We start from the raw sequence: 13,071 nt of genomic DNA, 5'->3' as shown, positions 1-13,071 counted from the left end.
TGGATAGCATTGGGGTTAACACAACTAAACAGGTATTTCATTACTGTAGGTCTCCACGGATCCTTTAATATTAAACTCTGTGATGGAAATCTTCAAGAGTGATGTATCATGTACTGTTGTTTAAAATTATTTTATTGGAAGGATGTCACCAGCTTCCTCTTCCAAAAATCACATTTTAGGCAATATTGACCTAGACAATGGAGGTACGTACAGAGAAGCTAAATAGCTGACAGACAAACTTTTTTTAGGTAAAAGATTTTAGCTGGGACACACTAAGGCCTGATGTATTGTAAAACCAATTGTAATCTTTCTAATATTTAGAAGTATAAATGTACTTGTTTAAAATATTTTACAGAGCTTGTATTAAATAATTGTGGGTACCATAAGTGGCATTTTGAATGACGCTGGCATGGTGTTAGAAAATGCAAAATTGATCTGGTGTGGATTCACAGTCTACTGATTGAGTGGCAATGATAAGGTTTTTAGCCTCAAAAAGCACCATTTTCCTTTTATGTAAACTTCGAAGGACATCTGCCTGCTATGAAATTGGAATGGAGCAGATACAAATATAATAGATGGGAACTATTGTTATTAATATTATTCTTATTATGAGTATTCCCTTATATGATTAAATCAATCCTTTGGTTAATAGTGAAATGGGCTACTTAATGGTCAGGCTTCTATTTGCTGTCTGGTACCTTGGATATTTGTAAAGCTATGAAGTCAATAGGGGCTTCCCTGGTGGCTCAGATAGTAAAGAATTTGCCTGCAATGCGGGAGACCCAGTTTTCATCCCTGGGATGGGAAGATCCCCTGGAGAAAGAAATGGCAACACTGTAGTATTCTTGCCTGGAGAATCCCATGGACAGAGGAGCCTGGTAGGCTATAGTCCTTGGGATCGCAAAGTGTCACAAAGAAGTGACTGAGCCACTGACCATTTCACATTTTCAGAGAAGTCAGCAAGGGACTGGCTGAATCTGAGTGAACTCCGGGAGTTGGTGATGGAGAGGGAGGCCTGGCGTGCTGCAATTCATGGGGTCGCAAAGAGTCGGACACGACTGAGTGACTGAATTGAACTGAACTGAAGATACTGTTAATAAATTTTGTCTTTTGTCATTTAAGTATTGAATTTTTAAAGATGTAATTTTCTAGAATTTCTTTAAAACTAAACAAATTGCCTATTGAATGGTGTGGTCATATAAATTTCAGTGATTGCTTTCAATTGGTTACCTTTAGTTGTACTCTTCTTGCCTCATTCGTCCTTCACAAATTTTAGGTTTTATTATAGCTCTGGAATACATTCCACTCTGGACATGTAGAGAGTATTATCTACTTCCTGACTTTCCCAGTTTATTTTAATTTTTCAACTGATTTTTGAGTAAATGTCTATTTTTAGATGTGTGTATGCAATAATATCGGAGAAGGCAATGGCACCCCACTCCAGTACTCTTGCCTGGAAAATCCCATGGACGGAGGAGCCTGGTGGGCTGCAGTCCATGGGGTCGCTAGGAGTCGGTCACCACTGAGCAACTTCACTTTCACTTTCATACATTGGAGAAGGAAATGGCAGCCCGTTCCAGTGTTCTTGCCTGGAGAATCCCAGGGACGGGGAGCCTGGTGGGCTGCCGTCTATGGGGTCACACAGAGTCAGACACGACTGAAGTGACTTAGCATAGCATGCAATAATATACTTAAAATAGTAATACAAATAAGACAGTCATGTCTAAGAAAATGTTTTCTCATCAAACTTGTAGAAAGAAGATATTTTTTGTGTGTAGAAAAGAAGATTGGAGCAGAAAGTAATCTGAGAAGAAATACAAACTAATAGAAAAGCAAAATTGGACTTAAAAGATTAAATCTTTTTACCAGCCTAATTAATTTCCTTAGTAACCAAACAATACTAAACTGCATGTTTCAATTTTTTTCAGAGATATAAAGAAAATCTAGATTGGAAAACAATACACAAGAATAACCATAGTTCATATGTCATGATTTCTAACAGTTGATAGCTGGAGTCATTAACTTGAATGACAATTAAATTTGCTCTTGTCTGGGAGACAGATTTTCAAGGAACAGGGAAGACTGGATCTTGTTTAAAAACAGTCTTAAGAAAAGAGCAAATAGATGATGATAACTCTGAGGATAAGGGCATCAGAAAGACTAATCTCTGTATGAAAATATGAAAAAAAATCTTCTTAAAATCTTAGGGCATCAAAACACTTTCAAATAATGTGCACTGAGGAAAGTTATTTTATTTATGTGGCAGTGGAAGAGAGTTACTGCAGCTTAAATTCCATAAAATAAGAATGTCTGTATTAACAGATTCAATGCTTTCATTTTCTAGTTTCTCTATTTTCTGTTAAAGCTTCCTATTTTGTGCCATAATTGTGTAGATGATCATGGAAATGATATTACACAGAGTGAATTGTTGAGCATGATATCCTCTGAAAACACATACTACCTAATTTATCTTATTATCCCCAAGGGTATTTAAAGTTCAAATATGTTGTCATCCTTCCATGAGTCTGGCCACTCCGGCTGTCCAACTATATTCAGGGACTGACACAGTGAAAGTCTGAATGAGAAAAATTGAAAGAACCATTCACTGTTTTTTTTCTTTTGTCCCTAAACTAAACATAAATAACCTTTCATGAGATGACTTTCATCTGTGAAAGAGAATAAATCAAGGGCATTCTGCATTTGATTGTTATGGATCCAGCTTAAGTAAATTATAGGGAGAGAATGCTCTTGAATGAAATTGAAGAACTTAATGTTCAAAGGAATGACTTAGAGGATGATGATAAATACTTAGAATTATTCATTATCTGTCCAGATAGCTTGCATATTGTATGCCATTATTTTTACTTCCTTGCAAGGTTGTTAATGAGATCCAAAAGTATGAGCTCAATGAGTTTAGTGTGATCTTGACAGCTGAGGCTAAATTTCTGACACAGGAATAAGGCTTTGTACTGTTTTTTTTCTTAAGGGGAGATCAATTGGATATTGAGAAATATGATGGAAATTAGTCTTAGAGCAAGATTGGAAACAGTAAAAGTCATAAATAGAACAGTAGGGCAGGAATCTTGAGGTACTGCTTTCAAGGGGGTAAAACATTTATTTGAGAAGGGGGAAAAATTGAAAGACTCCTCCTTACGCTAACCTGCTTTCCCATATTTCCTTTACAAAGAATGGTAGATTTCAGTAAGAATATTCACAGGGGATAGAGGACACCTACCTTTTCCAGCAGCTGGCGAAGCTGCCTGCTTTTGGCATCCCGGGAACACAGGTTTTGTTCTGGAGCAACCACTGTGCAAATGCATCGTCCATCAGGATCCTGTGCTGAGCTATATACCTGCCACCCTTCTTTGGGACTAATCTGAGTCTGAGGAAACCAATAGCAAACATACAAAACACACAGAGAGTTAAAGAGAGCATGAGTTTGCATAATTTTAGGCAAAGTATCTTTTTATTTTTACAGTTTTTCTCTAAATAGTTTTCTCTTAAATAGTTTTTCTCTAAGTTAAAAACGAGATTGAACAATTCAAGTAGGCAGCACATGTTCATTCACTTACAACTTCCTTTTCAATGGACAGAAGGAGACTCCACCTTTTTCTTTTGGTTCCATATTATTGATTTTGACTGTATATTATTGATTGTTTATCCTACACCACTCCCTAATGCTTTCTGTCATATTTGGACATTTTAATGCAACTTTAGAAGTATCTGCTAAATACTTAGTCACATATCACCAGTCTTTCTGCATAAGATCTGTTAGTTTGTCTTTTTCAACACAAATGGTAATTAGTAGTATATATATATTTTTTATGATTATTGTTCATGTGTAATCTTCTGAAGCAAAATTCTCTCCCAGAGAGCTTCCTATGTATTGAAGGGTCAATTATTAATAAAGCTGGAAAGGTATCACCTGAGAACATAGGGTAAAAGTAATTAGACCAACATTGTTTCGCAAAGGATATAGAGTCTCAGAGGAGTTAAAGACAGTATTTTGGCAGAGGCCAAATTACTCTGGCAATATTGATCTTCCCAGATTACTTTTATGCACTTATCACCTGCCTCCCTAGAAGCTTATCTCAAAATGATGTTTCTATTCTATTGCAGTCTGCCTCCTATTTATGTTTCTAGTTTTACCCCCTGTATCTTCCTATAAGAAACTTTTTCCCATCCAAATTGGTCTTGGTGTGTCCTGAAAGCATGCCCACCTAGATTCACACCTTTGTATATTTTACTCATTTTGTTCTATTTGAAATACCTCCCTAATAAACCTTCAATTATTCAGCCCTTATGGTTTCCCCTTGGGATTCCCTGGTGGCTAAGCTGGTAAAGAACCCACTTGCAATGCAGGAGACCTGGGTTCGATCCCTGAGTTGGGAAGATCCTTTGGAGAAGGAAATGGCCGCACACACTAGTATTCTTGCCTGGAAAATTCTATGGACTGTCTAGTCCATGGGTTGGCAAAGAGTCGGACATGACTGAGAGAGTTTCAGTTTCACTTTATGGTTTCCCTGGTGGCTTAGTGGTAAAGAATCCACCTACAATGCAAGGGACATGGGAGACATGGGTTCAGTCCCTCGGTCAGGAATGTCCTCTGGAGGAGGAAATAGCAATCCACTCCAGTATTCTTGCCAGGAAAATCCCATGGACAGAGGACTGTGGCAGGCTATAGTCCTTGGGGGTCTCAAAGACTTGGACACAACTGAGCATCTGATAGATAGAGTGCCTGATGAACTATGGAATGAGGCAAAAAATAAGAAATGCAAAAAAGCAAAATGGCTGTCTGGGGAGGCCTTACAAATAGCTGTGAAAAGAAGAGAAATGAAAAGCAAAGGAGAAAAGGAAATATATAAACATCTGAATGCAGAGTTCCAAAGAATAGCAAGAAGAGATAAGAAAGCCTTCTTCAGTGATCAATGCAAAGAAATAGAGGAAAACAACAGAATGGGAAAGACTAGGGATCTCTTCAAGAAAATCAGAGATACCAAAGGAACATTTCATGCAAAGATGAGCTCAATAAAGGACAGAAATGGTATGGACCTAACAGAAGCAGAAGATATTAAAAAGAGATGGCAAGAATACACAGAAGAACTGTACAAAAAAGATCTTCACCACCCAGATAATCACGATGGTATGATCACTGACCTAGAGCCAGACATCCTGGAATGTGAAGTCAAGTGGGCCTTAGAAAGCATCACTACGAACAAAGCTAGTGGAGGTGATGGAATTCCAGTTGAGCTATTCCAAATCCTGAAAGATGATGCTGTGAAAGTGCTGCACTCAATATGCCAACAAATTTGGAAAACTCAGCAGTGGCCCAGGCTTCAGCAATATGTGAACCGTGAACTTCCTGATGTTCAAGCTGGTTTTAGAAAAGGCAGAGGAACCAGAGATCAAATTGCCAACATCCGCTGGATCATGGAAAAAGCAAGAGAGTTCCAGAAAAACATCTATTTCTGCTTTATTGACTATGCCAAAGCCTTTGACTGTGTGGGTCACAATAACTGTGGAAAATTCTTCAAGAGACGGGAATACCAGACCACCTGACCTGCCTCGTGAGAAATTTGTATGCAGGTCAGGAAGCAACAGTTAGAACTAGACATGGAACAACAGACTGGTTCCAAATAGGAAAAGGAGTTCGTCAAGGCTGTATATTGTCACCCTGTTTATTTAACTTATATGCAGAGTACACCATGAGAAACGCTGGACTGGAAGAAACACAAACTGGAATCGAGATTGCCGGGAGAAATATCAATAACCTCAGATATGCAGATGACACCACCCTTATGGCAGAAAGTGAAGAGAAACTCAAAAGCCTCTTGATGAAAGTGAAAGAGGAGAGTGAAAAAGTTGGCTTAAAGTTCAGCATTCAGAAAATGAAGATCATGGCATCCGGTCCCATCACTTCATGGGAAATAAATGGGGAAACAGTGGAAACAGTGTCAGACTTTATTTTTCTGGGCTCCAAAATCACTACAGATGGTGACTGCAGCCATGAAATTAAAAGACACTTACTCCTTGGAAGGAAAGTTATGACCAACCTAGATAGCATATTCAAAAGCAGAGACATTACTTTGCCAACAAAGGTTCGTCTAGTCAAGGCTATGGTTTTTCCTGTGGTCATGTATGGATGTGAGAGTTGGACTGTGAAGAAGGCTGAGCGCCGAAGAATTGATGCTTTTGATCTGTGGTGTTGGAGAAGACTCTTGAGAGTCCCTTGGACTGCGAGGAGATCCACCAGTCCATTCTGACGGAGATCAGCCCTGGGATTTCTTTGGAAGGAATGATGCTAAAGCTGAAACTCCAGTACTTTGGCCACCTCATGCAAAGAGTTGACTCATTGGAAAAGACTCTGATGCTGGGAGGGATTGAGGGCAGGAGGAGAAGGGGACAACAGAGGATGAGATGGCTGGATGGCCTCACTGACTCGATGGACGTGAGTCTGAGTGAACTCTGGGAGTTGGTGATGGACAGGGAGGCCTGGTGTGCTGTGATTCATGGGGTCGCAAAGAGTCGGACAGGACTGAGCGACTGATCTGATCTGATCTGAGCATCTGAGACTGAGACATGGTTTCAGCCTCTTCTGAAGGATTTTCTGTACTATTCACTGGACATTTAATATGCATTGTCTAGTAGTATTATCTATCTTTCTTATGTCTTGTTTAAATATTAGTCTATATCCAACTATGGGATATATTGGCTATTTCCTGTCTGCTATATTAATTACATTCTATCAAGTACAAAAATAAGTAACTCATTTTTGCCTAGTTATTTTTCAGAAGAGCTGTGCTTTGAGCGTAGATTCTGCATTGACAATCAGAAATTGTGGTTGCCTTGAGGCAGTTTTCAGAGAGACTCTTTTTCATTCCTCCAACTGCTGAGGGTATCAGAGGCTTGACCCTCAACTGAGTTTTCTCTGGGGTTTGTTGAGGCTGAGGAATACTGCCTGCTCAAGATTAGACCCTATTCCAAGGGACAGCTCACATGCATTGACTTGCTAATGGAAGGATACAATCAAGGATGCCAAGAATCAGGAATAATAGTTATTCCCATTTCACAGAAGAGAAAGTTAGTTAACCTGCTTAAGAATGTGCAGCTTATATGCAGTAGAGTTTTGTATGAAGCAAGAGTGGTACTGTTTAATAGATTGAGAGCCACATGGATAATTTTAAATTTTCTAGTGGGCAGGTTTAAAAAAATAAAAGGATATAAGTGAAATTAATTTAATAATATATTTTATTTAACCTGATATATACAAATATTATATATATACATATATATACATGTATAATCAATATAAAAAATATTCATGAGATATTTTACATTGTTTTTCCTCCTTTTTTGTACACTGTTTGAAACTGATTGTGCATTTTACTCTCATGGCATACCTCAATTTGGACTAGCCACATTCCAGTAGCCACAGTGGCTCCCTTATTAGACTGTATAGCTATATTGTCTTGCTGTTAATTCCAATGTTATGGCCATATTAATATGATGCTGAACATCTAGATAATTATTCTTAAAGGTCAATCATATGGATACTGAAAAAACTACATAACAGATGTTACATAGACAGACTATCCGGTTTGCGTCTGAGTTTCTTTCTCCTGTGAAAATACTAGATAAATTGGTGGGCCTCTTTCTAGCTAAGCTCTGACTAACTTCTGCAACTGGGATTTGAAATTCTTCGGCTTTTCTTTGCCTTCTCCTCTATGTTTCCCAGGGAATCAAAATAAAAGGAGGTATTTCTTAAATGATCAGGAGAAGAGAGAGATGCATTTTGTCTATAAAAGAAGGTATTTAAAGACTCAGGCTGAAGGGACTAGAACAAAGGAGGATGAGAGGACTGAGGTGGGGTTAGAAACAAGGAGGTGAATGGTGACCAGCAGAGAACTATTTTGCATAATGCTTGGTGTAACTGCAGTGGTGTGTTTGCCTAAATGTATACTGAGGCACTTTACTTGGTAGGAAGCAGATTCTTAAGCAAACTCAGCCTGGCTGAACTCTCTACACAGAGCTGCTGTAGAATCTACTGTCTTGGAATTTGCAGAACAGATATACTCTCCTATTCTCTCCCAGGCCATGGCTTATCACATACCATCAACCAACACACAGATTTTTTTTTTTTCAAGAGCTTTAGAGATAATCACTACAGGGTGCTTAAAGTCATTCCAACACCAATCATGCAGAGGCTATAAATTTTAAACTTATGAAATTCAGATGTCATAGTCCTTGTCCTTGGTCTGTAATGAAAAGCAACTGATACCAAACCTACCTTTTAATCTCCTTTTTCAGATAATTCATAGAAGTATCCTGTGCTGCCATTTATTTCTGGGCTGTTGGATTCATTACCACTTCTTTTTTTTTTTTCCATTCCCCTTGCTCCTTCTTTCTAGCATTTATGCCTGACTACTGATTAGGATAGAAAAAATGTACTTAGAATTATATATGACTAGAATAGATAGGATCTTAAAGATAGTCTTTTTTTTTTAAATAAGAAGAAAAATGCAAAGAGATTATCTACAGAATGGGGATAGGTACAGCTGAGAGGGTAACAGGCAGGAAGGCCAGGGATCTCAAAATGGAGAAAATAGCCTGTAAGTGTCAGACATTTTTGTCTCTCTTAAGCAGCAGGAGGAAACAAACTAGCGATATTTTTTCCTTCTCTATACAAATTTAAAAGGTTTCTCTTAAAATACTGTGTTGCCATAATGACACCTGGTTTCACCTGAAGTTAACCAATGCCTTTTTCTTATGGAAATGTTTGTCTTAAGCTATGCTAATGTACTATGCATTTACCCCAAACTCTGCCTTCAAGTCGGTTCAGCCTCTTGGCTCAGAACCTACTTGACAAACCAGTATGTTATACTCAGATATTGTTCCCCTAATCTATGTAAATGAGACAATTTGTATGGTGGTCTACCCTTCAAGATTCAAGTTAATCATTTTATGGCCCAGGATAAATCATTTGGTGCCAAGATTATCCCAAAATATATCTTATGGGTGAGGGGCCTGGTGCCATTCTGAGTTTTAAGACATTCCTTTCTTTCATTAACAGACTTCTAGGGACTATATGACATCCAGCTGGAGACTAGCAGGAGGGTACTCTTCTGCCCCCTTCTGATGCCTATGTCAGAAGCTTTCTCTATCTCCTTTATACTTTAATAAAACTTCATTACACAAAAGCTCTGAGCGATCAAGTCTCTGGCCCTGGATTGAATTCAATCTCCTCCGGGGGCCAAAAATTCCGATGTCTTTGCGTGATTCAACAACAACCTTTCACAGCTTAGCAGAGTACTTTTAATGATATAATTAAAGGTTTAAGCTGAGTGACTGTGTGGAACAAATATATCTTGACATAGGTCCTATAGTTTCAACTAAGCTGCTCTTGACATTGGACACAAATCTCAAATGTGTCAGAAAACTAAGGCTTCTCACTAGAATGTGTTTAGCTTTTGTATAAAGGAAAAGGGGCCGCACAATTATAATACTGACATATCTTTAACAGCAGTGCAAATACTGATTATTAAACCTGGCAGCATTAATATTGATGTTTGCTTGCCAGGTGTTTGGCTAACCAGTGAGAAGCTTATCACATCTGGGCAAGGTGTCAGTTGCTCTCTGGAATGAGGGAAGCAGAAAAGGTGAGTAGAATTTGATGTTCATTTATCATTCTTCCTGAAGTGTCAGCTTAATAAGAATAGACTCTGGTCTTGTTTGTACGTTCAATTGTCTTCTTCTAAGTATTATTGAGAAGAACCCTGGCCTTATCTATACAGAGTTAGTTTGAATGATCTCAACTTTGGCAGCTTACCTCTTTGGCAAGAAAAGGTAACTCAAAAGAGAAATAAGCTAGTATAAAAGATGAGGGCTTGACAGTTGTGTGGGTTTGATAGAGATTTCTGTGTCAGGTTTAGTGATGAATGAAGGAAGCTTTGTGAGTAGCTCTAGTGTCCTCATTTGTGGCACCCATACTGGCATTGAAAAGAGGGTAAAAATAAAACCAACTAAGACCTCAGGTAGAGAGTTATATTTAGATGGGTTTTAGATACCAGTGAGAAAAGATCTGCTCCCATTTTAACTTAAAAAGAAAAATGATTCCTCAAGTGTCAACATGAACCTCATGTAATAGTAATAGAAACATTTATGGAGCTCCTAGTCTTCAGTTGGCAGTTCACATGCGTTACTGCCTTTGCATATCACAGTAACTCTATGGACCAGATGGTATCATTCTGCCCATTTTACAGGTGAGGAAACTGCAAATTTGAGACAGTAAGAAATTTGCTCAAGGTCATGATGGTGGTAATCAGCAAAGCTTGGATTTGCATACTTGCAGTCTGGCATCAGAGTTTGAAAGTTTAACCACCACACTGCACCACCAGTTGTCTGAAATTCCCTTTTTTGTATAGTGAAGATGATCCTCATAGCATTTTCTGAACTCCCAAGGAGCTGACTGCTTGGACCTGGAGGGTGCAGGGGTTTATTACTACCCAAAGCATTGCTATGCACAGTGATTACTGATGCAGTTCTCTGAACCTTTTGTGTTAATTAGAAGAACTAAATGAACTATTTAGCAGTTTTTAATATTACAAACTCATGAAATATTTAAGAATGCTCTAAAGAGGAGAATTAAAATGATAATTTTAACAATCGGATTTCAAGTTGGGGTTTTTTGTTTATAATTTAGTTACAAACCTATGCTTTATAAATATAGAGCTATTACTGCATGAGAAGCTCTCAGAACTTCAAGGGCTTTGTAACAGAAAAGAAAGATCCTGAAGACTGGGGTAAAAGTAAAATTATTGTATATTTCAGCATATTTTTCTTTTTATAAGATCCCTTCTCTTGTATTTGTTTCACTTCTTTTGAACCACCTATCCTTAGGAATAGGCATCATCTTATTTATGAGGTATCTGAAATTCAAAGAACTTAAGCAATTTTTTTCCAAGTCACCTGTTTAGTAAGTGGCATCTATGGGACTTATACCAGTTTTTCTCCAGTTTTCAACCCAGAGCTATTTATGTTTATGCCCTGCAGATAAGTGCCTTTGTCCATTCACCAATAGCTGAAAAAACTGTAGAGGATGTGTACCCAGGCAGGTGGACGGCATTATCCAAATTGTGGAAACAGGCAGAAATTGGAACTCTAGAGGAGTGGTTAGCAGTAGTCTTGGCAGAACACAAGTGCAGAGGCAGGTGAAGGGACAGAATCCTGATCCTTTGAAGAGGACAGAATCAACTAGTTGCACATTGCTAGGTCTCAGGTTTTATGCTGAGTGCCTGGGCATTTCTTAAAAGTACAGACTGAGGCAAAAAGAATAAGGGCTTTAGCTACTAAAAGTGGTGTACAGGCAGGGGAAAATAAAGTAGGAAAAAATCTGTTTACTAAAACCTGTTTGATTTACAGTAGGAGATACCTGATGCATTAGAGGAGATACCTGATGAAAACTCCTTATAAATTTTCTGTCTGAGGATACATTTGGTTTCGGATAATGAAATGTGGTTTAGCATGCTAATGGCTTTAGTTGTGGGGAGCAAAGAAATGTGAGGACAGAAATTACAGAGATGCTGACAGACCCCGCTAAAAGAAGCTGTGTTATGGAGGATGTGTTAATAAAGATGTCACTGCATTGCAGTTCTCTTCCCATTTCTTATGAGACTAGTTGGAACTGAAATAAGAAATGTATATTCTTCACTGAAGAGAACCTCAGAGCTCTATGAAAAACAACTATAAATACAGAACAAACAGTTAAAAGACTGAAGGCATCATCAAAGTTAGGTTGGTTGATCATTTCTGCTCGTATTCTGGAAATTACAATGACAGAGTTGGGAAAGACTTAGAAGTCGTACCTGGGACTGTCTTTCCACTCAGTGGCACTTCCGTGTATTCTGGTTGTGTTTCCACTTAAACTCTGCATGATAGGAATTTCAGTTTTTCATAGGCAGTCCATTTCATTGGTGGAAACCTGAAGGACTGGATCTCTTTGTAATTTTCCCCTTTGGCCCTACTTCTTTAAGTACTTGCTGCTGCTGCTGCTAAGTCGCTTCAGTCGTGTCCGACTCTGTGCGACCCCGTAGAGGGCAGCCCACCAGGCTTCCTCGTCCCTGGGATTCTCCAGGCAAGAACACTGGAGTGGGTTGCCATTTCCTTCTCCAATGCATGAAAGTGAAAAGTGAAAGTGAAGTCGCTCAGTCGGGTCTGACTCTTAGCGACCCCATGGACTGCAGCCTTCCAGGTGCCTCCGCCCATGGGATTTTCCAGGCAAGAGTACTGGAGTGGGGTGCCATTAAACAGGAATAAATCTACTCTCTTACCCACTTCACAATTCTACTCTACAAAGGCAATTATCACATTCTCTGTGTCTTTCAAGATTTACCATTCTGTTCTCTCATCCATCTCCTTAATGTGTTTAGTTGGTCTTTCACAAAATGGACATTGCCTAAGGATTTGGGGGAGTAAAATAGTGGTACAAAACAGAGAAGTCAGATATTTTCATCCAGAACGGAAAATAAAATTGGTGAGTTAAGAAAGTTGGAAAGCTTTGAGAGTTTGTGTTAGGTAGTCTACTCCTTTTCCAGAACTTAAAAGTGACTGCCTCACTGAAGTAGTTATTTGTGAGGAGAAGCTATTTGAAAATGTAGCAAAACAAATCACTTATGCCCAAGGTCCCCTCGAGGCCTCTTCCCACCACAGCGGTGGGGCTGACTGAGAACAGCTGGTGTGAGCCGAATGTCCTGTGCTTATCTAATTGCTTTTTACCAGGTTCTTCCTGGTGTGGAATCCACAGCATGGGGGATTTCTCAGAAGCTCAGCCTCAGGGGGAAGTTACTCTGCATCATAGAGATGTGCCAGAGGGAGCCTGAGCTTTTTCAGAGCCAAGGCTTTGCCTTTGCAGACAACAGCTCCTCCGAAGGCTGGAACAATTAGAAGGAAAAGAAAACAGGGCCAAAGAGAAGGATAAAGGCACGTTTCAAGATTCTAAGAGAAACAGAGAGCTTTTTCCCCTAATAAGGAGCTGTGTTTAACTTACTTACTAACAAAAATATCTTGGAAATTTAA

At 38.9% G+C, this 13,071-nt stretch overlaps 1 protein-coding gene across 4 annotated transcripts in view; it reads right to left on the bottom strand.

Moving 5' to 3' along the window:
• Positions 1-13,071, bottom strand: part of OLFM3 (olfactomedin 3) — a 224,726-nt gene that overhangs the window by 41,958 nt on the left and 169,697 nt on the right. For all 4 annotated transcript variants that reach the window (XM_061411035.1, XM_061411033.1, XM_061411034.1 and 1 more), the window contains exon 2: positions 3,236-3,382. In XM_061411035.1, the coding sequence (XP_061267019.1) occupies positions 3,236-3,382 (147 nt within the window). The remainder of the gene's footprint in view (positions 1-3,235; positions 3,383-13,071) is intronic.

The sequence above is a fragment of the Bos javanicus genome, chromosome 3 (genome assembly GCF_032452875.1).
Source record: "Bos javanicus breed banteng chromosome 3, ARS-OSU_banteng_1.0, whole genome shotgun sequence".
NCBI classification, from domain to species: Eukaryota; Metazoa; Chordata; class Mammalia; order Artiodactyla; family Bovidae; genus Bos; species Bos javanicus.
Note: the sequence above shows the minus strand (reverse complement) of the source record. Positions and strands in the feature narration are given on the sequence as shown.